At 41.4% G+C, this 27,504-nt stretch overlaps 1 protein-coding gene across 1 annotated transcript in view; it reads right to left on the bottom strand.

Annotated features, from left to right (window-relative positions):
* The window catches only part of EFHB (EF-hand domain family member B), a 57,248-nt gene extending 33,449 nt beyond the window's left edge, over positions 1-23,799 (bottom strand). Inside the window, exons 1-3 of the mRNA XM_065876671.1 lie at positions 22,879-23,799; positions 996-1,058; positions 170-313 (exon numbers count right to left, since the gene is read on the bottom strand). Coding sequence (XP_065732743.1) covers positions 170-313; positions 996-1,058; positions 22,879-23,799 — 1,128 coding nt within the window. The remainder of the gene's footprint in view (positions 1-169; positions 314-995; positions 1,059-22,878) is intronic.
* Positions 23,800-27,504: the final 3,705 nt, after the last annotated feature.

Below are 27,504 nucleotides of genomic sequence, written 5' to 3'. Positions count from 1 at the left end.
TGGCTTAAACCATTGACTTTTCTACATTCACCCTCTTGGCTGAGGCTGCTTGGATTTTTTTCACTGCCCAAGATTAAGAGTGGGAAGGAGATATTTCACTAATACCTCATTTGTTCATTTTCACCTTGGTAAGTGAATAATGTACAGGGAAAAATAGAAAAGAAGTTACCGGTGTTGAAATTTTAGATCTGATCCCATGTGTCAAAGAAGGTGCAATTTGGGGATCATTTGCTCTGCCGTAAAATACTCTTTCAGCTCCAGCAGGTGGATATCTGAAGTTGAAAAATTTTTTTGCTTCAGGTGGGGTCATTAGCTACCAACAGGGAGAGAAGAAAATAGAATTATTAAGTACAGTGGATTAGATATTAGCAAGACTGATCTATACCAATCAATGAACACCCTTCATTACATGAGTTTAATCAGTACCTGGGGAGCTACAGCTCCAAAAAATGAAACATCCTGAAAATTTTTTAATAGAAATAAACAACATATTTTAAAAGTTATATTTAGAAAACAGCCAAGAAGTATCCAGGTTAGGAAGCATACCATAAATGACTATTTCCCATAGAAATAAATGGAATCTCCTGTAGTTTTTGTAGAGCTGGAAATTGTAAGCCTGGAATTTTCACTTCCTCGGACAAACTCAATAGAAGGCCCCAAAATACAGTAAAAATAATCCAAATTGACCACGTTAAATTTATGCAACTCTCAGAAGGAATGTTGAGCGTTGTTTATCTTATGTTCACACAAATGCATTTTTTTTTTTTTCTTTTGCGGTACGCGGGCCTCTCACTGTTGTGGCCCCTCCCGTTGCGGAGCACAGGCTCCGGACGCGCAGGCTCAGCGGCCATGGCTCACGGGCCCAGCCGCTCCACGGCATGTGGGATCTTCCCGGACCGGGGCACGAACCCGTGTCTCCTGCATCGGCTGGTGGACTCTCAACCCCTGCACCACCAGGGAAGTCCCACACACAAATGCATTTTGAAAACACTCACCCTGGGAAGTTTTTCAGTCAAGCAGTTTGCAGCTCTGTATCCAATCGGAAGAACTTTCCCTGCCTAAAGAGAAAAAAAGCAATAATTGGTCACTGTCAGGTCCAGGGGTAGTGTTTTGAAGAATGGAATATATTTCCAATTTGGCCTATGTATCTAATGCTAAAAAGTTACTTTCAACTACTTAACACAATTAAGAAAAGTAGTAAGAACAATTAGCAAATCTAAGGCAATCCTGATGTAGAATATAAACGTTAGATGCTACATATATTCAAGCATACCTTTTTTTTTAACAGTGCAGCATTATTAGTGATCCATCAATTATAGGACCTCTGCAACATGCTGAGGGATTCAACTTTCAGAAATAATCCCGTCATAGTTCACAGGTTAATTATCGGCTGTCCTATTGTCATCAGTACAATGAGAGTGTGGCTGAATCCAAGCTAAACTCAAAGTATTAAGTATTTCTGAGTGGGTGTGGGTGTGTTTGCACTGTGGGTGTGTTTCACCAACACCCTAACTTTTTTTTTTTTTTTTTTTTTTTGCGGTACGCGGGCCTTGCACTGTTGCAGCTTCTCCCGTTGTGGAGCACAGACTCCGGACGCGCAGGCCCAGCGGCCATGGCTCACGGGCCCAGCCGCTCCGCGGCATGTGGGATCTTCCCGGACCGGGGCACGAACCCGTGTCCCCTGCATCGGCAGGCGGACTCTCAAACACTGCGCCACCAGGGAAGCCCACCCTAACTTTTGATATATGCGAACATGTCACCCCTGGCCAAGCTCCTTCAATGAATGGCCCAAACCTCACTTGGTTTTGTTCACTTAATTCTAATTTGGGTCTTATCTGCCCTTCCCTTGCCCAAGCAAAGATTATAACAGTTCATTCCCAGAAATGCACCTCTTATCTATTTCCCGTTTATCATTTCAAGGCAGCTGATAGTTGTTTCTGCAAAGCATAAGTTTCTCTTTAAAAAAACGAGAGAAAGAAACTTCCCATACAGAATGTTCTAGGTCTCTGGAGGAGGATGGAGGAAATCAGTGAAAAGCAGAGAGGCTGAGAGCTGGGTGAATGGATGAATGTGTAGGTGTTGGCAGGGGGATGGATTAATTAGACAAATGAGGGATGACTGGATGACAATAAAGACAGGCGGATATAGGTGGGTAGGTGAAAGTTTTTTATTATGTTAAATGTTAACTGAGGAATTCCTCTTAGAGGGAGAACCATCAAGGATTAAGAGAGTAAGGACTTCCCTGGTGTCTCAGTGGCTAAGAATCCACCTGCCAATGTAGGGGACACGGGTTAGAGCCCTGGTCCAGGAAGATCCCACATGCCACAGAGCAACAAAGGCTGTGCACCACAACCATTGAGCCCACGTGCCACAACTACTGAGCCCGTGTGCCACAACTACTGAAGCCTGTGCACCTAAAATCTGTGTTCCACAACAAGAGAAGCTACAGCAATGAGAAGCCTGTGCACTGCTACAAAGAGTAGCCCCTGCTCTCCGCAACCAGAGAAAGCCCACGCGCAGCAACAAAAACCCAACACAGCCAAAAATTAATTAATTGATTGATTGATTGAAAAAAAGAGATTAAGAGAGTATCTTGATGACACCTCTGTGTATAAAAGAGGAAGCCCATAGACATGGTCAGACAGAGAAGTTAATTGCTTTGCTAAAAAATGGGAGAAAATATGAACTCTTGATGGGATAGACTAAAGAAGGATTAAGAGAGATGAGAGAAAGACTGAGAAAGAGGTGGGAGGAGGGAATGATCTAGCAACAAGGTCAGAGGCCGGGGGGCCCAAGATGCGAAACTGGCCAGTCACAAGCAGTCCAACCTTAATGCCAAATCTTGGGTAAATTCTACTTACACAACTACACAATGGGAGAAGAACCTTAGGTTAAAAAGGAAAGGGGCTGTGCTCTAACTTGAGCTGAACCAGGGTGGGGAAAAGAGAGGAGGGATGCAAGTGATTTTTTTAAATTTCTTTTTGTTTGTTTTTTATTTTATTTATTTGTTTGTTTGTTTTTTGAGATACAAGTGATTTTTAATTCAGCTGGTGATTGTAAGAAATCTCAGAGATATCAGGGAACATAAAGTCTCTCTTGCTATACATGTTATAGAAGCTCCAGCCATTCTTTTAAATATTTCATGTAAAGATTAACTCATAAGGAATGGAGATGTGGTACATATATACAATGGAATATTACTCAGCCATTAAAAGGAATGAAATCATGCCATTTGCAGCGACATGGGTGGACCTAGAGATTGTCATACTGAGTGAAGTAAGTCAGACAGAGAAAGAGAAAGAGAAAGGAATCTAAAAAGAAATGATACAAATGAACTTATTTACAAAATGGAAACAGACTTGCAGAGTTAAAGAACAAACTTATGGTTACCAGGGGGAAGGGTTGGGGGAAGGGATAGTTAGGGAGTTTGGGATTAACATGTACCCACTGCTCTATTTAAAATGTATAACCAACAAGGACCTACTGTATAGCACAGGGAACTCTTGTTCAATATTATGTAACAACCTAAATGGGAAAAGAATTTGAAAAAGAATAGATACATGCATATACATAACTGAATCAGTTTGCTCTACATCTGAAACGATATATCACAACCTTGTTAATCAACTATACTCCAATATAAAATAAAAAGTTAAAAAGAAAAAAGACTAATTCCTAAGGCTGGGGGTACCCAGGGCAGCTACTCGCCAGGTGCTACATGATGAGAGAGATGGAAGGAAGATGACTTTACTTGTCCGTCATCTGCTGACTTTCCAAGTGTTTGACATTGGATATTCCAGGTTTCTATCACTGTAAACATTCTGTTGGACAGAAATGCCTTTGGTATTCCTCATCGAGTTGCCTACTTGAAAAGCAATTTGATTCCAAATCAGTAGCTGTAATCAGGTTTGGATGTTCTCAGGCCATTTGATTGGGGACACAAAGATGGAAGCCATTATGTCTGATTTCTATCTACAGTGTCATGTTATGTGTGACAAGTCTCGCTCCAGTCATGGATCTCTTTTTATCTCTTTTTATTTCAGTTGTTTTCCAGGATGCCTGTTCATCAATTTGAGATATGAAGGATAGCAGAATTTGCCACCCCCATATATGCCTCTTTGGCATAAGGATTGTTTTCAACCAATTATTTTAAGAAACAGCAGAAGCTCTGAAAACAGAGTAGAAGTTACCCTTTTGTAAGGGACATGTACATTTTACAAAGGAAATCGCTTGTAAAGGTGTTTCCCTCTCTGTACTAGGAAGAGAAGGTTGACTCTAAATGTCCAGGAACTCTTATCAATGGAGAAGGCACTGATGTATTCTGCATAATAAACCTCACCCTTGTTTACCATGCTTTCCGTGGTAACCTCCCATAGCTGGCCTTCTTTTTGCCCCAACATCTTTTTTTTTTTTTCATAGTTAGATGAGTTTTCTTCTTTTGTTGAAGTATAGTTGATTTACAATGTTGTGTTAATTTCTGCTGTACAGCAAAGTGACTCAGTTATTTTTTTAATATTCTCTTCCATTGTGGTTAATATAGTTCTCTGTCAACATCCTATTTTTTTATAAGATTTTTTTTTGATGTGGGCCATTTTTAAAGTCTTTATTGAATTTGTTACAATACTGCTTCTGTTTTATGTTTTTGGTTTTTTGGCCTCGAGGCATGTGGGATCTTAGCTCCTCGATCTGGGATCGAACCTGCACCCCCTGCATTGGAAGATGAAGTCTTAACCACTGGACCGCCAGGGAAGTCCACCAACATCCTTTTTTGTCTGTAGCTAAAGATGGTATTTAAGGTGGTGACTTGGGCCATCTTGGGACTTACTCAATTTTCCTGGGTATCTTCCATGTATATACATGAGGTATACGTGTTAATAAATGTGTTTGCTTTTCTCTTGTTAATCTGCCTTTTGTCACAGGAAGTCTCCGCCAAGAACTCAGAAAGGTAGAGGGAAAATTATCTTCCCTCCCCTATTATTTCTCCATCAAGCTCCACAACATGGATATACTCTATTCTTCATAGCCTACACTTTGAATCTGGCTATCGCAAACATGCTTCCCAAGTTTGATGAAAATCTGTTGTGTAATTTTTCATGTGGTCCAGTAAGAGACAAACGGGGGCTTCCCTGGTGGCGCAGTGGTTGAGAGTCCGCCTGCCGATGCAGGGGACACAGGTTCGTGCCCCGGTCAGGAAAGATCCCACATGCCGCAGAGCGGCTGGGCCGGTGAGCCATGGCCGCTGAGCCTGCGCGTCCGGAGCCTGTGCTCCGCAACGGGAGAGGCCACAACAGTGAGAGGCCCGCGTGCCGCAAAAAAAAAAAAAAAAAAAAAGAGACAAACGGAATGAACTTTTGTTTTATTTACATAGATATAAACACACTAAATACACAACAGCAGGCAAATGGTTAAATAAAATATGGTACCTTCAAAAGATATGCTATTGTGGAATCATTTAAAATGATGTATATACATTTTAATGGTATAGGAAAATGTTCATGAATTTAAAACAAAGACGTAAATTTGCATCGTACAAATTCAAAGAATCACTGTCTGCAATGTGCACAGAACACCATAGACAAAAAGTTGTTAGTTGTGATCGCCATTTCTGAGTGGTGAGATTCCATGTGCTTTTATTTTCTTCTTTGTACTGTTTTCTCAATATTTTACTGCGTACTGCTTTATTACGCAAAAGAAAGCAATGAAGGCTTTCAAAAAATCTATAAACAGTATCAAATAGAAGGGAAACAGCTGCAAGAGCACTAGAAATAAGAATGAGAATCAAGTATATGCAGAGCCAAGATGGAACTTAAGAGCAGCTTTAACGGTCACCTTAAGTTCTACTTCCTGAGTTCTAAAGGGGGGACCTCTGCTGATCCTAGGGACCCCTTAACCCGAGAAAGGGAACAATGATCTTTTCTGAGTCTTTTTCCTTTTGCCTCAAGGGCATTTGTTTTAATGTCTCGGAAATGTCTTTGATTTCATCCTTCAATCCTCTACTGAATTTTTATTTAGACTCTCTAAATAACTTATATTTAAGTTCTAAAATGTCGTGTCTTCTTCTCTGGCTGTCCTTTCCTTTTTATTATTTTTATTTATTTATTTATTATTAATTTTTATTGGAGTATAGTTGCTTTACAATGTTGTGTTAGTTTCTGGCTGTTCTTTTAAAAGTTCCAAGCTTGTCTTACGAATGCAACATCTTTTATCTCTCAAATAACTTTCCTGTGTGCTTACATTTCCCCTGCTCTCTCTGGGTTTTCTGTTAGCTTGTTTCGGCCCCTCTCTTCAAGCTGGCATCTGATCATCACAAAGTTTAAGACTCCACAGAGATGATTATGGAGCTCCGTGTGTTACAGGGCTTGTTGACTCTCAGGCTTTCCTATAAGATGATCAGTTAATGAGGCAGCCTTTATTTTGGTAGAGTCCCCATATAAATTTTTTTTTCCTCTAGGCTATTCAGAATTTCCAGAGACTAATAATAATGGTAATAAAAACTGACGATAATAAAGCACATCACATAGGCTGGATACCATTCTAAGGGCTTCCTATGTATTATTTCATTTAATACTCATAATGGTTTCCACAAGGTAGGTACTATTATCATCTCCCTCGTAAGCAAAGCACAGAGAGGTTGAGTAACAGGGTTACACTGCTCATATATTGGCAGATATCTGAGCCCAAGCAGGCTGGCTTCTGAGTCTCTAATGTGTCATGCCCTCCTATCTCTCTAGTCACTGCCTACTGGTGAGAGGGTGGGCTTTACCCCCCAGCTGCTGGCCCTTGAAGGGCCCACTGGAAGAGGAAGCTAGGGAAACTGCACTACAGAAACTACACTTTTACTTACTAATGTCCCATTTTCAGCCTGGAGCTACCCTCCTGCCTTATCTTTGGCTTGGAGTCTTTTGACGGTTTTGGTAGAATGGAGTGGGAGCTGGTGGAGAGAGGTGGGAATCATGGGAGCATAGAATGGAGGAGGGGAACTGGAAACCCAGCTACACTGAATTTGGACCTCCAACCAATCCTTCAGTTTTCAGATCCAAGTTTTACTACATCTTCTTCCATGGGCTGAGCTTCTCAGGGATTATTCCAGGCAAATGGGATCATTTCTGGTGGAAATTACCACCTGATTTTCCCTCATTTCTGGTGGAAATTACCACCTGATTTCATTTCCCCCTGCAAAATCAGTGGCCATGTCTCCATCTTCTTATTTTCTAAAATTTATTGAAATTTTTAAACTGTTGTGTCCTCTTCTATTTTCTTTTTCCTCATGGTTTATTATCATAAGAAAAAAAATACAATTACAGGCCACCAAACTCAGGAAATTAGCATGGATATAATTCTAGTATCTAATATAAGGACCACATTCAAATATCACCAGTTGCCCCAGTACAGTCCTTCCTAGAAAAAGGAGTAAATCCAAGGTCACAGCGTAAGTGCTTGGTTCCTCTGAAAATCAGACACCCCCATTAGCCATACAAGAGATTTATGAAGGGAAACACCTGTGAAAGATGAAGGGGGAGGCGGAGGGTAGGCAGGGAGAGCTTTCAGACCATGTCACCTGTGAAGGGAGAGCAGGAAGGAAGTATTAAGAAGAGCTTCAGGCCACAGCACAGTTCTGAGAACACTTTGGCCAGGCCAGTGTGTGGTCTCTGAGACTACGTTTCCCATTAAAGGAATCTGTGTTGGCCAAACAAGTTCATTTCTAGAATCCCTGCCTTGCTCTGTCCTGGGGAGTGTGGCCTGGTGAAGGAATGCTGCAGGGGATCCATGGGGCAGCAGGTGGAGGCTGTCAACCGGCTACACTCTTCTCCCCACCCCCGACCCCGGCCCAGACCCCCACCCAGCAGGTCTTCTTGAGGGGAGTCAGGATCCAAGTGCCTCGGTAACCAGCACACATGCATAGCATTTACTTGTCATGTCTGTTCTGTCTTCTTTGGTCAGGAACAGTTCCTAATGTTCTCTTGTCTTTTATGACCTTGACAATTTTTGAGTATAGGTCAGTTATTTTGTTAAATGATCCTCAGTTTGGGTTTGACTAGTGTTCTCTTATGATGAAAGTTATACATTGTTGTCAGGGCTATCAGAGAAACAATGCTGTGTTTTTCTATCAGGAAGCACACACTGTCAATTTGTCCTATTAGTGTTAACTTTGATCACTAAAGGAAGGTAAAGCCAGCTAGGTTTCTCCACTGTAAAGTTTGTAATCAATAATTATTCTATGTAATGGATAAACAACAAGGTCCTACTGTAAAGCACAGGGAACTATGTTCAATATCCTGTGATAAACGTAATGGGAAAGAATATAAAAAAGATTTATATGTGTAACTGAATCACACTGCTGTACGGCAGAAATTAACACAACATTGTAAATCAACTATGCATCAATTTAAAAAATTATTCTGTGTAAATATCCAGTTCCTCACTAAACTTTTACCTACTGTTTTAATATCCACTGATGACTCTGACCTAAATCATTACTACTATGACGGTTGCCAAATGGTGACTTTCTAATTCCATCATTCCATCTGCACTATAGTGCAAGGAAATTTTTTTTTCTTGCTATGTTTTCAGTCACTCGTGTATTTATACCAGTATGGGCTCATGGATTTCTGTTTTATTCAATGGTAATTTCTTAATTGAAGTACAGTTCATTTACAATATTGTGTTAGTTTCCGGTTTACAGCAAAGTGATTTGGTTATTTTTTTTCAATGTTTTTCCATAGTTTATTACAAGATATTGAATATAGTTCCCTGTGCTATACAGTAGGTCCTTGTTCATCTATTTTATATATGGCAGCGTGTATCTGTTAATCCCAAACTCCTAATATATCTCTCCCTCCCTTCCCCTTTTATTCAATGTTAATTTTATTCAGTGCTCAAAGTATAACAGTTTAGGCCACTGGGAGCCTCTTCAAGCTTGTTTCTGCACCCCTTTGACATATCTGCATTATTCTTTAAGCACTTTCTTACTTTATAGTTCTCAAAGGTGTTCCAAGTTCATATCGTACTACACCAGCCCTAGAGTCAGCCATTCCCCCAAAGATTCCTGATTCCTTTTAGTAGAGAATGATATTTAGAAATCAAGATCCCGATTCTGGTGTGCTCATTGCTACTAAGTAAACATTGTTTCTAGATCCTCTTAGAGGATGGAGCTAGGAAATGTGTGGTGTATACACACCCCACACATTTGCATCTATATCAATTCTATGATACTCTGTTTAGTTAAATGTTTAGCTTAGATATTGACATGGATATAGACATAGATGATATAGATATAGATATAGATATAGATGATATAGACATAGACATAGACATAATACCATGAGTTTCCACCAATACCTCCAATCACAATCCAACACAACAGGATTCCTTCTATCCTCCTCCTTTTCGTATTAGTAAGTTTTTTCTCTACCAGTAAGAAACCTGGCTTCTACTGTCCTCGGTCTTTACTTATCTGCTCAGGCCCTCTGTCTGTAATCAAACTCCCAACTGCACTGACCACCTCCTCACTCAGGCACCTCCTTCCTCAGTTCCCAGCCACAGCAGTGCCACCTCCCTTAGCCAGCTCGTCAGTTGGTCCCCAATATTACAGGTTTCAGTGACCAAGTATGATTCAAGTTAACTCAGGAAGGTTGATATGAGACCATTTTCAGCTGCTAAAGACCCACTGACCCATAATCATCTACTCTCCAAACTCCGTGTGGGCTGGCATAATGGTCCGATCTCTCCCTTGGTCAAGATCACTCTGTTTTGCTCATAGATATCCCTAACTCGGAAAATCTCAGCAAAAATTTAGGAATGATGGCATCAATCTTTCTGCCCAGAAGGCCCTGAACCCGTTAGGCAAATAAAACCACCCACTTCGCAGAATTCTGCAGAGATTGGCTCTTTGCAAATTCAGACAAAATGAATCTTTGTGACCTTTTTTTTGAGTATCAGGGCTTGCATGACTATCAAGTTCTCACAAGATTTACAAATAGGTGACCCCTTTGCCTCTACCCATCCCCCAAATAGCTATCAGGGTCTCTTTGTGTAGAAGAGGAAAAAAATAAGGCCTCCCTTTGCATGACATTTACCACGTTGTAAAATCATTGGTCTATTGGTCTCAAGTCTCTAGACTGTAAGGTTTTTGGAAAGCCAGTACTGTATCATTTTTCATCTTTGTAGCCCTAGCGCCTAACATACTGTCTAGTCATTGTAGACAATATTATCTTTTTAAAACCTTTCTTTGAAACTTTCCTTCCTTCCTCCTCTTTGTACTTCAGGCTTCAATACCATTTATCAATGCACTTTGTAAGGTTCAGTTGTTTAGTCTTAATAACCCCAAGGTTTCTGCCATAGTCAGAGGGACAGTGTCAAGGATGTCCTGGAGAAATGGCCATTAGAGAGATTTTGATCTCTACCAGAGTGCTGTCCAAGAGCCCTTCCAAGGGTCTACACAGAGAGGACCTCGTTTTACCAGACTCTTTAGTTCTCGAAGAGCACTCCAAAAATCTCCTCTTGGGCCACCATTTCTTGGCTTTTCCTGAATACAGGTCCTTGCTGCTACACCAATGACTGTACCAGCAGTCATTGCTGCTATACCAATGCTGCTATACCAATGACTATACCAGCAGGACTAGAAGGCTTAATGGGGTCTCATAAATCCATCAGAGCAGACCTTCACTTGCAGCCAACTCTGGGCAGCAACTTCAAACCACAGGATGAGTGTCCTTACAATGAGATGCATCTGTTCCCCTCCCCCCAACACTGGAACGGCCTCTCGTGGAGATGACAGTTTCCTGAGCGCACCCTGATGAAAAGCTAGTGTCCTCGCAGGTTGATTTTAGCAGGTTCTTCACAGAGGTATTTCCATCTGAACTCTGCTCACTGTCATACTTGAAAATGGGTTTTGACCTCTCCCAAATGAACTTCTTCCCTTCTCTGAAACTGGATGAACTCAGGGGCACCAAATACTTCACCATCCCATCCCTTGATCAGGATGCTGGGGATCTCCTATTTTTTTCCTTTCAGTTGTACGCGTTCCACTAAGCCTACGAGAAGTAGATAATGCACACAATATCTAAACACTTACAAGCATAAAGAAAATGAAAATATGGAAGTCTTCTCAATTCTTTTCATATGCTAGCATTCCCCTAATACCAAACTCCAAGAAAGATAACCCAAAAAGGAAAACTGTGTCCAATATTACATGGGATCGTAGATGCAAAAATCCCACTAAAAAACTGGCAAATCAAACCCTAGAATATATTATAATAATAATATATCACAACCAAGTAGGGTTTAGCTCCAAAATATGAAGATGGTTTGTTATTAGAAAATTAACCATATTAATTCAGAAAAAGATATATTTCAACAAATGTGGGGAAAGCTCTTCATAGTTCAAGCTCTATTCCTGACTTTTTTTTTTTTTTTTTTTAATAACAAATGATAGCTTATTTTCCGGTAAGGTTTTTTTTTTTTTTTTTTTTTTTTTTTATGCGTTACGCGGGCCTCTCACTGTTGTGGCCTCTCCCGTTGCGGAGGACAGGCTCCGGACGCGCAGGCTCAGCGGCCATGGCTCACGGGCCCAGCCGCTCCGCGGCATGTGGGATCTTCCCAGACCGGGGCACGAACCCGTGTCCCCTGCATCGGCAGGCGGACTCTCAACCACTGCGCCACCAGGGAAGCCCCTATTCCTGACTTTTAAACATACTTAGCAAACTGGGAATGGATATGGCAAAAATAATACTTAATGGTGAACCATTAGAATCATTCCCATTAAAGTCTGAAAAGCGACCTTTCAATATTGTATTATTGATCATAGGCAATGCAGTGAGATAGGAAATTGAAATGAGAGTTATATATATTAAAGAAGGAAAGACAAAAGTGTCAATATGATTGTCTACCTAGCAAATCCAAAAGAAATAAGCAATTAAGACCAATCAGGGGGGGACCTTGAAGATGGCGGAAGAGTAAGACGCGGAGATCGTCTTCCTCCCCACGGATACACCAGAAATACATCCACACGTGGAACAACTCCTACAGAACTCCTACTGAAGGCTGGCAGAAGACCTCAGACCTCCCAAAAGGCAAGAAACTCCCCACGTAACTGGGTAGGGCAAAAGAAAAAACAGAGACAAAAGAATAAGGACGGCACCTGCACCAGTGGGAGGGAGCTGTGAAGGAGGAAAAGTTTCCACACACTAGGAAGCCCCTCCGCGGGCGGAGACTGCGGGAGGCAGAGGGGGGAGTTTCGGGACCGCGGAGTAGTGTACAGCGACGGGTGCGGAGGGCAAAGCGGGGAGATTCCTGCACAGACGATCGGTGCCGACCAGCACTCACCAACCCGAGAGGCTTGTCTGCTCACCCGCCGGGGCGGGCGGGGCTGCGAGCTGAGGCTCGGGTTTTGGTTTTGGACGGAGCTCAGGGAGAGGACTGGGGTTGGCGGCTTGAACACAGCCTGAAGGGGTTAGTGCACCACGACTAGCCGGGAGGGAGTTCGGGGAAAAGCCTGCACCGGCCGAAGAGGCAAGAGACTTTTTCTTCCCTCTTTGTCTCCTGGTGCGCGAGGAGAGGGGTTTAAGAGCGCTGCTTAAAGGAACTCCAGAGACGGGCGCGAGCCGCGGCTAAAAGCGCGGACCCCAGAGACGGGCAGGAGACGCTAAGGCTGCTGCTGCCGCCACCAAGGGGCCTGTGTGCAAGCACAGGTCACTCTCCACACCCCTCTTCCGCGGAGCCTATGCAGCCCGCCACTGCCAGGTTCCCGGGATCCAGGGACAACTTCCCCGGGACAGCGCACGGCGGGCCTCAGGCTGGTGCAACGTCACGCCGGCCTCTGCCGCAACGTCACGCTGCCTCTGCCGCCGCAGGCCGGCCCCGCACGCAGTGCCCCTCCTTCCCCCATCCCCCAACCCCCGGCCTGAGTGAGCCGGAGGCCCCGAATCAGCGGCTCCTTTAACCCCGTCCTGTCTGAGCGAAAAAACAGACGCCCTCCAGCGACCTACACGCAGAGGCAGGGCCAAATCCAAAGCTGAGCTCCTGTGAGCTGTGAGAACAAAGTAGAGAAAGGGAAATCTCTCCCAGCAGCCACAGAAGCAGCGGATTAAAGCTCCACAATCAACTTGATATACCCTGCATCTGTGGAATACCTGAATAGACAAGGAATGATCCCAAATTGAAGAGGTGGAATTTAGGAGCGAGATCTATGATTTTTTTCCCTTTTCCTCTTTTTGTGAATGTGTACATGTATGCTTCTGTGTGACATCTAGTCTGTATACTCTAGCTTCCACCATTTGTCCTAGGGCTCTATCCGTCCATGACTTTTTTTAAAAAATTCTTTTTCTTAATAATTAAGTTTAATTGTAATAACTTTATTATACTTTACCTTCGTTCTTTCTTTCTTTCCTTCCTTCCTTCCCTCCTTTAGACAACGAATCACCCCAAATTGAGGAGGTGGTCTCAGGGAGCAGGATTTATGATTTTTCCCCCTTTACCTCTTTTTGTGAAGGTGTATGTGTATGCTTCTGTGTAAGATTTTCTCTGTATAGCTTTGCTTCCAACATTTGTCCTAAGGTTCTATCCGTCCCTTTTTTTTTTCTAAATATTTTTTAATTCAATAACTGTATTATACTTTATTTTATTTTTACTGTATCATCTTTCTTTCTGTCTTTTTTCCTTCTTTCCCTCCTTCCTTCCTTCCTCCCTCCCTCCCTCCCTCCCTCCTTTCTTTCCTTCTTTGCTTCTTTCTTCCTTCCTTCCTTTCCTCCTTTCCTTCTTTCTTTACTCATACTTCTACTAATTCTCCCTACTTTTTCTCCCTTTTATTCTGAGCTGTGTGGATGAAAGGCTCTTGGTGCTCCAGCCCAGGAGTCAGGGCTCTGCCTCTGAGGTAGGAGAGCCAACTTCAGGACACTGGTCAACAAGAGACCTCCCAGCTCCACATAATATTAAATGGTGGAAATCTCCCAGAGACCTCCATCTTAACACCAGCACCCAGCTTCACTCAACGACCAGCAAGCCACAGTGCTGGACAACCTATGCCAAACAACTAGCAAAACAGGAACACAACCCCACCCATTAGCAGAGAGGCTGCCTAAAATCATAATAAGGCCACAGACACCCCAAAACACACCACCAGACGTGAACCTGCCCACTAGAGAGACAAGATCCAGCCTCATCCAGCACAACACAGGCACTAGTGCCCTCCACCAGGAAGCCTACACAACCCACTGAAACAACCTTAGCCACTGGAGACAGACATCAAAAACAACGGGAACTACGAAAGTGCAGCCTGCAAAAAGGAGACCCCAAACACAGTAAGATAAGCAAAATGAGAAGACAGAAAAACACACAGCAGATGAAGGAGCAAGATAAAAACCCACCAGACCTAACAAATGAAGAGGAAATAGGCAATCTACCTGAAAAAGAATTCAGAATAATGATAGTAAGGATGATCCAAAATCTTGGAAGTAGAATGGACAAAATGCAAGAAACAGTTAACAAGGACCTACAAGAACTAAAGATGAAACAAGCAACGATGAACAATGCAATAAATGAAATTAAAATCACTCTAGATAGGATCAAGAGCAGAATAACTGAGGCAGAAGAACGGATAAGTGACCTGGAAGATAAAGTAGTGGAAATAACTACTGCAGAGCAGAATAAAGAAAAAAGAATGAAAAGAACTGAGGACAGTCTCAGAGACCTCTGGGACAACATGAAACGCACCAACATTCGAATTATAGGGGTTCCAGAAGAAGAAGAAAGAAAGAAAGGGACTGAGAAAATATTTGAAGAGATTATAGTTGAAAACTTCCCTAATATGGGAAAGGAAATAGTTAATCAAGTCCAGGAAGCACAGAGGGTCCCATACAGGATAAATACAAGGAGAAACACGCCAAGAAAACAACTGTCAAAAATTAAATACAAAGAAAGCATATTAAAAGCAGCAAGGGAAAAACAACAAATAACATACAAGGGAATCCCCATAAGGTTAACAGCTGATCTCTCAGCAGAAACCCTACAAGCCAGAAGGGAGTGGCAGGACATACTGAAAGTGATGAAGGAGAATAGCCTGCAACCAAGACTACTCTACCCAGCAAGGATCTCATTCACATTTGATGGAGTAATTAAAACCTTTACAGACAAGCAAAAGCTGAGAGAGTTCAGCACCACCAAACCAGCTTTACAACAAATGCTAAAGGAACTTCTCTAGACACGAAACACAAGAGAAGGAAATGACCTATAGTAGCAAACCCAAAACAATATATAAAATGGAAATAGGAACATACATATCGATAATTACCTTAAATGTAAATGGACTAAATGCTCCCACCAAAAGACACAGATTGGCTGAATGGATACAAAAACAAGACCCTTATATATGCTGTCTACAAGAGACCCACTTCAGAACTAGAGACACATACAGACTGAAAGTAAGGGGATGGAAAAAGATATTCCATGCAAATGGAAACCAAAAGAAAGCTGGAGTAGCAATTCTCATATCAGACAAAATAGACTTTAAAATAAGGACTATTAAAAGGGACAAAGAAGGACACTACATAATGATCAAGGGATCGATCCAAGAAGAAGATATAACAATTGTAAATATTTATGCACCCAACATAGGAGCACCTCAATACATAAGGCAAATACTAACAACCATAAAAGGGGAGATCAACAGTAACACATTCATAGTAGGGGACTTTAACACCCCACTTGCACCCATGGACAGATCATCCAAAATGAAAATAAATAAGGAAACACAAGCTTTAAATGATACATTAAACAAGATGGACTTAATTGATATTTATAGGACACTCCATCCAAAAACAACAGAATACACATTTTTCTCAAGTGCTCATGGAACATTCTCCAGGATAGATCATATCTTGGGTCACAAATCAAGCCTTGGTAAATTTAAGAAAACTGAAATTGTATCAAGTATCTTTTCCGACCACAACGCCATGAGACTAGATATCAATTACAGGAAAAGATCTGTAAAAAATACAAACACATGGAGGCTAAACAATACACTACTTAATAATGAAGTGATCACTGAAGAAATCAAAGAGGAAATAAAAAAATACCTAGAAACAAATGACAATGGAGACACAACGACCCAAAACCTATGGGATGCAGCAAAAGCAGTCCTAAGGGGGAAGTTTATAGCAATACAAGCCCACCTTAAGAAGCAGGAAACATCTCGAATAAACAGCCTAACCTTGCACCTCAAGCAATTAGAGAAAGAAGAACAAAAAAACCCCAAAGCTAGCAGAAGGAAAGAAATCATAAAAATCAGATCAGAAATAAATGAAAAAGAAATGAAGGAAACAATAGCAAAGATCAATAAAACTAAAAGCTGGTTCTTTGAGAAGATAAACAAAATAGATAAACCACTAGCCAGACTCATCAAGAAAAAAAGGGAGAAGACTCAAATCAATAGAATTAGAAATGAAAAAGGAGAAGTAACAACTGACACTGCAGAAATAAAAAAAATCATGAGAGATTACTACAAGCAACTCTATGCCAATAAAATGGACAATCTGGAAGAAATGGACAAATTCTTAGAAATGCACAACCTGCCAAGACTGAATCAGGAAGAAATAGAAAATATGAACAGACCAATCACAAGCACTGAAATTGAAACTGTGATTAAAAACCTTCCAACAAACAAAAGCCCAGGACCAGATGGCTTCACAGGTGAATTCTATCAAACGTTTAGAGAAGAGCCAACACCTATCCTTCTCAAACTCTTCCAAAATATAGCAGAGGGAAGAACACTCCCAAATTCCTTCTACGAAGCCACCATCACCTTGATACCAAAACCAGACAAGGGTGTCACAAAGAAAGAAAACTACAGGCCAATATCACTGATGAACATAGATGCAAAAATCCTCAACAAAATACTAGCAAACAGAATCCAACAGCACATTAAAAGGATCATACACCATGATCAAGTGGGGTTTATTCCAGGAATGCAAGGATTCTTCAATATACGCAAATCTATCAATGTGATAAACCATATTAACAAATTGAAGGAGAAAAACCATATGATCATCTCAATAGATGCAGAGAAAGCTTTCGACAAAATTCAACACCCATTTATGATAAAAACCCTCCAGAAAGTAGGCATAGAGGGAACTTTCCTAAACATAATAAAAGCCATATATGACAAGCCCACAGCAAACATCATCCTCAATGGTGAAAAACTGAAAGCATTTCCACTAAGATCAGGAACAAGACAAGGTTGCCCACTCTCACCACTCTTATTCAACATAGTTTTGGAAGTTTTAGCCACAGCAATCAGAGAAGAAAAGGAAATAAAAGGAATCCAAATCGGAAAAGAAGAAGTAAAGCTGTCACTGTTTGCAGATGACATGATACTATACATAGAGAATCCTAAAGATGCTACCAGAAAACTACTAGAGCTAATCAATGAATTTGGTAAAGTAGCAGGATACAAAATTAATGCACAGAAATCTCTGGCATTCCTATATACTAATGATGAAAAATCTGAAAGTGAAATAAAGAAAACACTCCCATTTACCATTGCAACAAAAAGAATAAAATATCTAGGAATAAACCTACCTAAGGATACGAAAGACCTGTATGCAGAAAATTATAAGACACTGATGAAAGAAATTAAAGATGATACAAATAGATGGAGAGATATACCATGTTCTTGGATGGGAAGAATCAACATTGTGAAAATGACTCTACTACCCAAAGCAATCTACAGATTCAATGCAATCCCTATCAAACTACCACTGGCATTTTTCACAGAACTAGAACAAAAAATTTCGCAATTTGTATGGAAACACAAAAGACCCCGAATAGCCAAAGCAATCTTGAGAACGAAAAAAGGAGCTGGAGGAATAAGGCTCCCTGACTTTAGACTATATTACAAAGCAACAGTAATCAAGACAGTATGGTACTGGCACAAAAACAGAACGATAGATCAGTGGAACAGGATAGAAAGCCCAGAGATAAACCCACGCACATATGGACACCTTATCTTTGATAAAGGAGGCAGGAATGTACAGTGGAGAAAGGACAGCCTCTTCAATAAATGGTGCTGGGAAAACTGGACAGGTACATGTGAAAGTATGAGATTAGATCACTCCCTAACACCATACACAAAAATAAGCTCAAAATGGATTAAAGACCTAAATGTAAGGCCAGAAACTATCAAACTCTTAGAAGAAAACATAGGAAGAACACTCTATGACATAAATCACAGCAAGATCCTTTCTGACCCACCTCCTAGAGTAATGGAAATAAAAACAAAAATAAACAAATGGGACCTAATGAAACTTCAAAGCTTTTGCACAGCAAAGGAAACCATAACCAAGACCAAAAGACAACCCTCAGAATGGGAGAAAACATTTGCAAATGAAGCAACTGACAAAGGATTAATCTCCAAAATTTACAAGCAGCTCATGCAGCTCAATAACAAAAAAACAAACAACCCCATCCAAAAATGGGCAGAAGACCTAAATAGACATTTCTCCAAAGAAGATATACAGAATGCCAACAAACACATGAAAGAATGCTCAACATCATTAATCATTAGAGAAATGCAAATCAAAACTACAATGAGATATCATCTCACACCAGTCAGAATGGCCATCATCAAAAAATCTAGAAACAATAAATGCTGGAGAGGGTGTGGAGAAAAGGGGACACTCTTGCACTGCTGGTGGGAATGTGAATTGGTTCAGCCACTGTGGAGAACAGTATGGAGGTTCCTTAAAAAACTACAAATAGAATTACCATATGACCCAGCAATCCCACTACTTGGCATATACCCTGAGAAAACCAAAATTCAAAAAGAGTCATGTACCAAAATGTTCATTGCAGCTCTATTTACAATAGCCAGGACATGGAAACAACCTAAGCGCCCATCATCGGATGAATGGATAAAGAAGATGTGGCACATATACACAATGGAATATTACTCAGCCTTAAAAAGAAATGAAATTGAGCTATTTGTAATGAGATGGATAGACCTAGAGTCTGTCATACAGAGTGAAGTAAGTCAGAAAGAAAAAGACAAATACCGTATGCTAACACATATATATGGAATTTAAGGGGAAAAAATGTCATGAAGAACCTAGGGGTAAGATAGGAATAAAGACGCAGACCTACTGGAGAACGGACTTGATGATATGGGGAGGGGGAAGGGTGAGTTTTGACAGGGCGAGAGAGAGTCATGGACATATACACACTAACAAACGTAGTAAGGTAGATAGCTGGGGGGAAGCAGCCGCAAGGCACAGGGATATTAGCTCGGTGCTCTGTGACAGCCTGGAAGTGTGGGATGGGGAGAGTGGGAGGGAGGGAGACGCAAGAGGGAAGACATATGGGGACATATGTATATGTATAGCTGATTCACTTTGTTATAAAGCAGAAACTAACACACCATTGTAAAGCAATTATACCCCAATAAAGATGTTTAAAAAAAAAAAAAAAAAAGACCAGAGTTCAGCAAGATGACCAGATATAAGAATAAAAAAAAACAAAACAATGAAAACAAACATATGAAATAATTTTCAATCTCATTATAAATCAAAGAAATGTGAATTAAAACAATGCCTTACAAATCATTATTAATTTTTAAAACTTAGTGGTACAATCTTTTAGGAAGGGATTTGGCAAAAAGAACTAGAGAAAGATTCATCGTTTGGCTTCTGTTGAAACTCTATCCTAAGGAAATGTTCTAAGACATATACATAAAGAAGTTCATAGACTATTTTTACAGAAAAATCTGGGAAAAAATCTATTGTCCAAAAAGAGAGGGAATGAGTTATCTAAAGAGTCATATATGGTATACACTACCAAGCGTAAGATAGATAGCTAGTGGGAGGCAGCTGCATAGCACAGGGAGATCAGCTCAGTGCTTTGTGACCACCTGGAGGGGTGGGATAGGGAGGGTGGGAGGGAGGGAGGTGCAGGAGGGAGGAGATATGGGAACATATGTATATGCATAACTGATTCACTTTGTTATAAAGCAGAAACTAACACACCATTGTAAAGCAATTATACTCCAATAAAGATGTAAAAAAAAAAAAGGAAGCATATATGGGCTTAAAGAAATATTACTTTTATCACTAAAATATCTTTTAAGTTCTCTGTAATAACACTGAAAAATTTATTAAATAATAGTAAGTGAAAAGTCAAGACAATTTTTATGCTTGCTGTAACAACTACATAAAAATGATTAGGAGAAAAGTGTCATGGGAAGTATAGTACAGTCTAGAACTCAGACTCTTAAATTGGAAGTGGTGACTTCAAATCCTGGGGCTACTACTTCTTAGCTGTAAGACTTTGGCCAAATTATTTAAGTTTCCTCAGTTTCCTCACCGGTAAAAAGTTAATACCTGCAAAGCTCCATGGGTAGCGATGTTGATATAGTAAAGCCACTGATAACAATTAATGTGAGGGCAGCAAAGTGCCAGTAGGCATAGTCTTAGGGTGATAAGATTATTGTGTTTTCATTCCTGTTTTCTAAATTTTCCATGTTATTATCTTTGTTTTATAGTGAAAGTAGATAATTTAATATTTAAAAAATTATTTTAAAAGGAACCTTGTTTCTAATCTAGGCTAATCTCTCCTCTGGCCTGTGATCCTGTTTCCACTCCCTCCTGCTTATCTGGGGTCTGGTTCCACCCATTATCTTGTTTGTGTTATCTCAAACTCCCCTACTGATTCACTAGATAAATAAAATTATTCCTAAGTGGAATCTTTACTCTGTTCTCTTCACTGTCACACTTCTTAGGGGGAAAAAAAAGTTACAATAGTTTTCTCCAATTCTAATTTCACTCTTCAGTATATTGGAATCTGCATTCTCACTATGTTGCTAATTCCCTTAATGCCCAAAGCTAAGTCATCTTTATTCTATTTACCCTATCGGAGACGTTTTAACACTGCTGGTCACTTTCTCCTTGAAGCTCTCTTCCCTATCCTCTCACATTTTTTTTTTTTTTTCCCTCTCACATTTAGAAAGGAGGACGTGAGAGGTAGCAGGAAGCAGAGGTTTTAGAACTGCCTGTATTGGAAACCGGAAGCTGGTTTCTGCTTGTACGTGAGATCAGGTCTGAAGCCATAGACCCAGAGACTGCAGAACCGATCCAGAAAGGAGAAGCAGGTATGGTCAAGTGAGAAGAGAGTGGCTGGGGAAATCCAATAACGGAACCAGAAAGCAAAGTGGGTCAAAGACAAAAGAACACCCTGACTCCCAAGGGGAACAAAAGTCTGCAGATGCCAAAAAAAAAGTTCTGCAGAATCCCTGTGACCACTTCAGCAGAATTGTGTTCTCTAATGTCTCCTTTACTCCCAGAATACTTTAAGGATGCTCCCTTTATGTTGCTCAATACCACCCTCTCAGACTCACCTCTTTCTTCTCTGACTGTTTTTTCTCCCACTTAATCATCCAGCCTTCCTTCCATTTACCAAACATATATTTACTGAATGACCAGTATAAGCTGGACATCATGATATGCCATGAAGCTACATGATAAATAAGAGAAAATCCTTGTCCTCAAGAACTCACCTAGTTGACATTTCTTTCTCTGACCATCTCATGTGTTTCCCAAAGTAAGATCTTGCCTAGACCTTCTTTGTCCCATTTCCACCCATGGCTCCAACTGTCTGCCTGGCTTTTTCATCTGATACCCTGTAAATAACTGAAACTCAGGATGGCCAACACCAGATATTCATGTGTCACCAAACCAGAAGATGTCTCATTATCAAACTAGAAACTCCTAAGTCATCCATCAACTTCCCTCTCTTTCACCACATAGATCCACAACTGGATGGCAGTTCTTAACAATACCATCTCCTAAAAGGTTCTCAGAATTGCTCTCTCCTCTCCAATTCTTTCCAACTCTACGTTAATTTCAGGCCATCATTACCTTGAAATAGCCTTCTAACTTTTTCCTGTCATCCAATATCTTCCCCTTGCAGTCCACCATTATTATTGATATCAGAATTATCTTTCCAAAAGGCAAATTTTATTCATTTCTTCCCTCATGAAGATCCACCACTGCTTCTGTACCCATACGTTTTACCCCTGCATTCGGGACCTTTAGATTTCTTCTTCATCTCTTACCACCATGCTGGCTAAACAGAATTGCTTATACCTCCCAACACAAGAAGCTTTGGTCATACTCCATGCCATTCTTTGCCCAAGATGCTCCAACCATTTCCATCTGACAATTACTGACACCTTTCTAAATTAGCTGAAATATTACTTGCTCTGTAAAGCCTTTCCTATCTCCTCCAAAACAATTGTCCAAACTCTCCATTGCGCTTCATATTTAGAGTGTACTTCTATTAAGGAAGAATTTGTTTTCTATGCATTCAGACATCTATATAATATTTGTTTAGTTATTGCCTCCAACATTGGAGTGAGAGCCTAAACCCATGGGATTAGAATCATGTGCTTCTCATTTGATAGTGCCCTGGACCCAGCATAATGACCACCACAAGTCTTTGCTGAAAGAATAAATAACTCACAGAATAATGAATAGAAAAAGCAAACTGTTTTTGAAAAAAGTACATGAATATTAGGATATAACATGTATTACAGTTGGAGGGTTGAGAAAATGCAGATTGAGGAATGAAATGTCGGTCAAAGGAGAAAGGAGGGAGAAATCAAGAGGACCCATTCGTGTGCACAGAAAACAAAGCTGACATTAGAAAAGAAGGCAGAGAGTCAGAGGAGATCGGACAGAATAACAGCTGGAAAGAGTCTCTTGGGACAAGGAATATCAGAATCTCAACAAAATCTCTGCAATTTGACTCTGCAAATCCAAACAAGTCTCACTCGTTTATCATCTTGATAGAGACATGGCTAGACATAGTTCCTACGGAAAGTACTAGGAAAAAACTTACACTTGGCCAGCAAGGCAACCGATCAAAAAATTTCCCAGAGTATATGGGTCTGATGCGATCTGGAGGTTCTACTCCTGGTTCAATGTTCTCAGTCTCCCTTTGCTCTTCAGGTTGTTGAGCCAACTGGCACTCAGAAGGTTCTATCACCAAGCCCATTTGGGGTTCTGTAGGCTTAGTTTCATCTGGATCCTCTGGTTGGGGGAACCCCATGTCCACCTCCACAGGAGGCTGCATCTCCATGCTGGGCTTCATCACCACACAGGTGGACTCCTTTTCCAGTCCCTGTCTAGGTTCCATACCCAAAGTAGTTTGCTTCCCCACTGAAGCCCCTAACTCTTCAGGGTCACCAGCCACAGGACATCTCCTGCTGCCTAGAGCCTGTGGACTTTCACACACCAGGCCCAGTGGAGACTGTGTTACCCTTCCAGGACGACACCCTGCCAGAAAACGCTCATTTTCTAAACCTGCTCTTCCTGGCAACATTCTCAGAGGACATTTTGTTTCCTGTGAGGCTGAGACCCTGCTGACTCCTAAATTACTCCCGTCCATGAAAGTCCTAGAAATATTCTGTCTTTTTAATCTTATATCAAGCCCATTGCTCGATGGATATTTTGTTTCTGGTGAAGCCATCCTCTCCTCATATTTATTACTGCATGGAGAATCTTCTTTTCCTAATCCCACTCTGAGCCCCAACTCCGTGGGAGATGTTGTTCCCATGAAGACCCTTCTCTCTCCTAAGTCATCTTTTCCTTCCCGGGTGAGTGCCACGTCCATGCTCAGGGGAGATTTCCTCTCAGATACCCTCATTCCTCCAAGGGCACTCATCTCTAAGGGGTAAGCTGCACCTGGCTCGAGGGAAGATCCCAATCCCTTGGAGCGCCCCAACCCTTTGGGGGACCCCACTCTTACGAAAGAGCACATCTCCACTCAGACTTCCTGCCCACTGCTTCCTGCCCGCCACTTCACACCTAGCAGAATTCCCTGGGGAAAAGATGATGGAGGTCTGTTTACCCAGTTACCAGGGAAACGGGGGCGGGGCTTGGAGCGCAGCTCTTTCCAGGGCAGGACCCCACCCATCTCTCTCCCTCTTTCTCCTCTCCCCCACTCTCTCCTCTTTCTCTCTCCCTCATTCCCCCTATTCTCCCTTATTCTTTCTCTCTTTTTTCCCCCTTCTTTAGTAGATTTGGAGGGCAGGAGAACTTGAAGGATGTGGTCTTGGGCTCCAGATCAAATGACCCCAAACTTCTCTTTGGTTTCCCAAGCAACGCAGTCCCGTTAGGATGGGTTCAGCCAGGGGCCTACTCCTGGCCACGGGCCTATTAATTTTACTGGCGATCAGAGAATAAATAACCCTCTATCTGGTGGTGACCACCAATTTTAGATCCTTCCTTGTGAAAGTACATGCACACTGCATGTAGTTCTTTCAGCGCTTAAGACATTCTTCAAAAATTCTGTAAAGTTACTATATTTGTCAGCTGTGGTAAGGAACATCTTAAAGTCTTTGAAAACACACTCCAATAAATAGGCTTTAAATAGCATTTCAAGTAAATATATTAAAATTTGAAATGCGTTACACAATAATGCATATTGACTTTTTTAAATAATGTGGCGAACTCAAAATTAAGTACGGGATTTTTTTTAAACTCAAGTTTTAATGAATACGTATTTGGTGAATATTTGTCACGTTCTACACATACAGGGGATACAGAACACCTCGCTTAGAATTTGAATGAAATTTATGAGATTCCACTTTTTTAAGAAAGCCTCATGAAAAACTTGCAGAATCCAAATTTTTTTTTTTTTTTTTTTGCTGTACGCGGGCCTCTCACTGTTGTGGCCTCTCCCGTTGCGGAGCACAGGCTCCGGACGCGCAGGCTCAGCAGCCATGGCTCACGGGCCCAGCCGCTCCGCGGCATGTGGGATCCTCCCAGACCGGGGCACGAACCCGTGTTTCCTGCATCGGCAGGCGGACTCTCAACCACTGCGCCACCAGGGAAGCCCTCAAATTTTTTTAAAAAGTGGTTAAGGGATACTATTTTACATTTGTAAAAACAGTGTACTGTAATTTTCTAGATAGCTAGTATACATATTCTTCTCCCCCTAAGCAATTTAAATGACTTGATTGTGTGTAAATCAAGGTATGTCTGTATAAGTGTTCATTCGATTCTTTTGTTTACAACTATCTACAGTACTGAGTCCTCATTTTGTGTCAGTTCTGGGAATACAATGGACTAAGCCAATCCCTACCTCATAGAATTTATATTCTAGTAGGGATAGATAACCATCAAGTAAAGCAATAAATAAGATCATTTCACATGATGAGTGATGAGTACCATGAAGGAAACAGAACACTTTGATATGGAGGGAAGCTACTTTAGAATTGATGGGCTTAGAAATCCCTTAGGTATGTGACATTGAGCTGAGGCTTTCATGATGCCCTACAAAGACACTAGCTTTTAAACCTGAATAGCTCAAGTTTCCATAGCCTTTTTCTCACTGCCTTGCCACCATGCCTACAATTCCTTATGCCAGAATTACCTTTTGGTTTGTCTCCAGACAGTCCCATTTAAAAGTGAATGTTACCATTCATTACCATCTATGCAGAGTCGTTCTTCAACTACACAATGGAAAGATTTCCTGGAGGAGAAGATAGAAGACATGGAGTGTTGTGGATGATTGAGAGATGCAAGGTGCTGGGAATTCCTGAGTCGGTGTTTAGAGATTTGAGGGCAAAGGCAGCACTAAGGGCAGTGTTCAGTTCTGCATGACTTTATTTAGGCTCTATCCATTTTGTAGCTTCCTTAAGAAATCTTACCACCTAGTAGTTAAACAGGAGAGAAGGGGTCAGGGCACAACCTTTAAAAGAATAACATAGCCCGAGGACACGACATAAACAGATTAGAGCCAAATAGGTCCAAGATGGTGGACAAGTCGACTTCCACTAGACCTAGAGCCTCAGTATATGATCATTGTAACACATCAGCAAGCTGATGGCACACCCACAGGCGCCATGACAGTTCCAAGACCAACCATAAAGGTCAAAAAGTGGGCAGTGGCCCCATTCCTAGAAATCCCCACCCCTTCCCCAAAATAGCTGGAATACTCCTCCCACTCTTTAGCCTATGAAATTACCCACCCCTATAAAAACTGACAACCCCCCTACCCTGGTGCTCTTCTCACCTTCTGAGATGGCCCACACTCTGTCTATGGAGTGTGTTTCTCTCTAAATAAATCCACTTCTTACCTATCACTTCGTCTCTCACTGAATTCTTTCTGCGATGAGACATCAAGAACATGAGCTTCATTAAGTCCTGAGGCTAGGTGTGATCTCCGTTAAAAGACCATGGGTTCAAGTCCCAATCTGGGTTTTGGCTGGGTTTGGATCCCGGCCTGTGGGTTCAAGTCCCACTCCAAGTTACACGGTTTCAGTAGGATCTCCCATTTGCTACTAGAATGTATCCAATTATCAGTCCTCTTCAGTTATCCAGAGTTAGGGGGAAAAAAACACAGGCCTATTGTGAGTGGCAGTACAAGAGCAAAGCTTTACTGTGGCATTTCCATCTCTCCAAAATTACTACTGGATCTTAGAGGTACCAGCCACTGGAGCAGAACTCCCCAGGCAAACATTATGACTAAACTATAAAATACTGTGGAATATATTCATGAATACAGAGAATTGGAGTTTTTTGGCCTTGCCTCACAGCTTGCAGGATCTTAGTTCCCCGACCATTGAACCCAGGCCCCAGCAATGAAAGCACTGCTAACCTCTGGAAAGCCAGGAATTCCCTCACGAAGGAAGTGAATTAAAAGACAAAATTGGTAGAAAGTCGGACTCCCCTGCTGGTCCAGTGGGTAAGACTCTGCTCTGCGCTCCCAACGCAGAGAGCCCGGTTTCGACCTCTGGTCGGGGAACTAGATCCTGCATGCATGCCACAACTAAGAAATCTGCATGCCTCAACAAAGATCCTGTGTGCCTCACCTAAGACGCGGCACAGCCAAAATAAATAAATAAGTAAATATTTTAAAAATTGGTAGAAAGAAATGAATGAGGAAGCAATACCCTAGAACAATGATGGGGAGTTCCTAACAATGTATACATTTCAGCATCCAGGTGTTATTTGTGAGGACTTAAGTCAAATGTTCACCATTCTAAATGTAATTAAGCTTGGGAATTCCCTGGTGGTTCAGTAGTTAGTGACTCAGTGCTTGCACTGAGGAAGGCAGGGTTTGATCCCTGGTCAGGGAACTAAGATTGCACAAGCTGCATGGTGTGGCAAAAAAAAAAAAAAAAAAAAAAAAAAAAAAAAATGCAATTAAGCTCACAAATTTTGGGGAGTCCCTATGATATCAATCAAAGTTCCTCTGAAAGGAAGTTAAATCATGAATAAATTATGGTCCTGGTCCTTAAGAACTTTAAAATCCTGATGGGAATGAAAGCCTGAGGAGGAAAGTCTAGGCGGGTACTCTCTAACTGTAAAATAAGGCAGATACATATTAGAACTATTACAGACAGTAAAGTATCATGAAACTACAGGAAAAAGATCACTAAATCCAGTAGAAGTAGCCTCAGATGCCATCCAGAGGAGTTGGCATCCTGGCCAAGGTGAGACCTGCAGTGATGAGAGG

Source organism: Phocoena phocoena, chromosome 4, assembly GCF_963924675.1.
Source record: "Phocoena phocoena chromosome 4, mPhoPho1.1, whole genome shotgun sequence".
Lineage (NCBI taxonomy): Eukaryota > Metazoa > Chordata > Mammalia > Artiodactyla > Phocoenidae > Phocoena > Phocoena phocoena.
The sequence above is the reverse complement of the archived record's forward strand: the minus strand, read 5'-3'. Positions and strand labels throughout refer to the sequence as shown.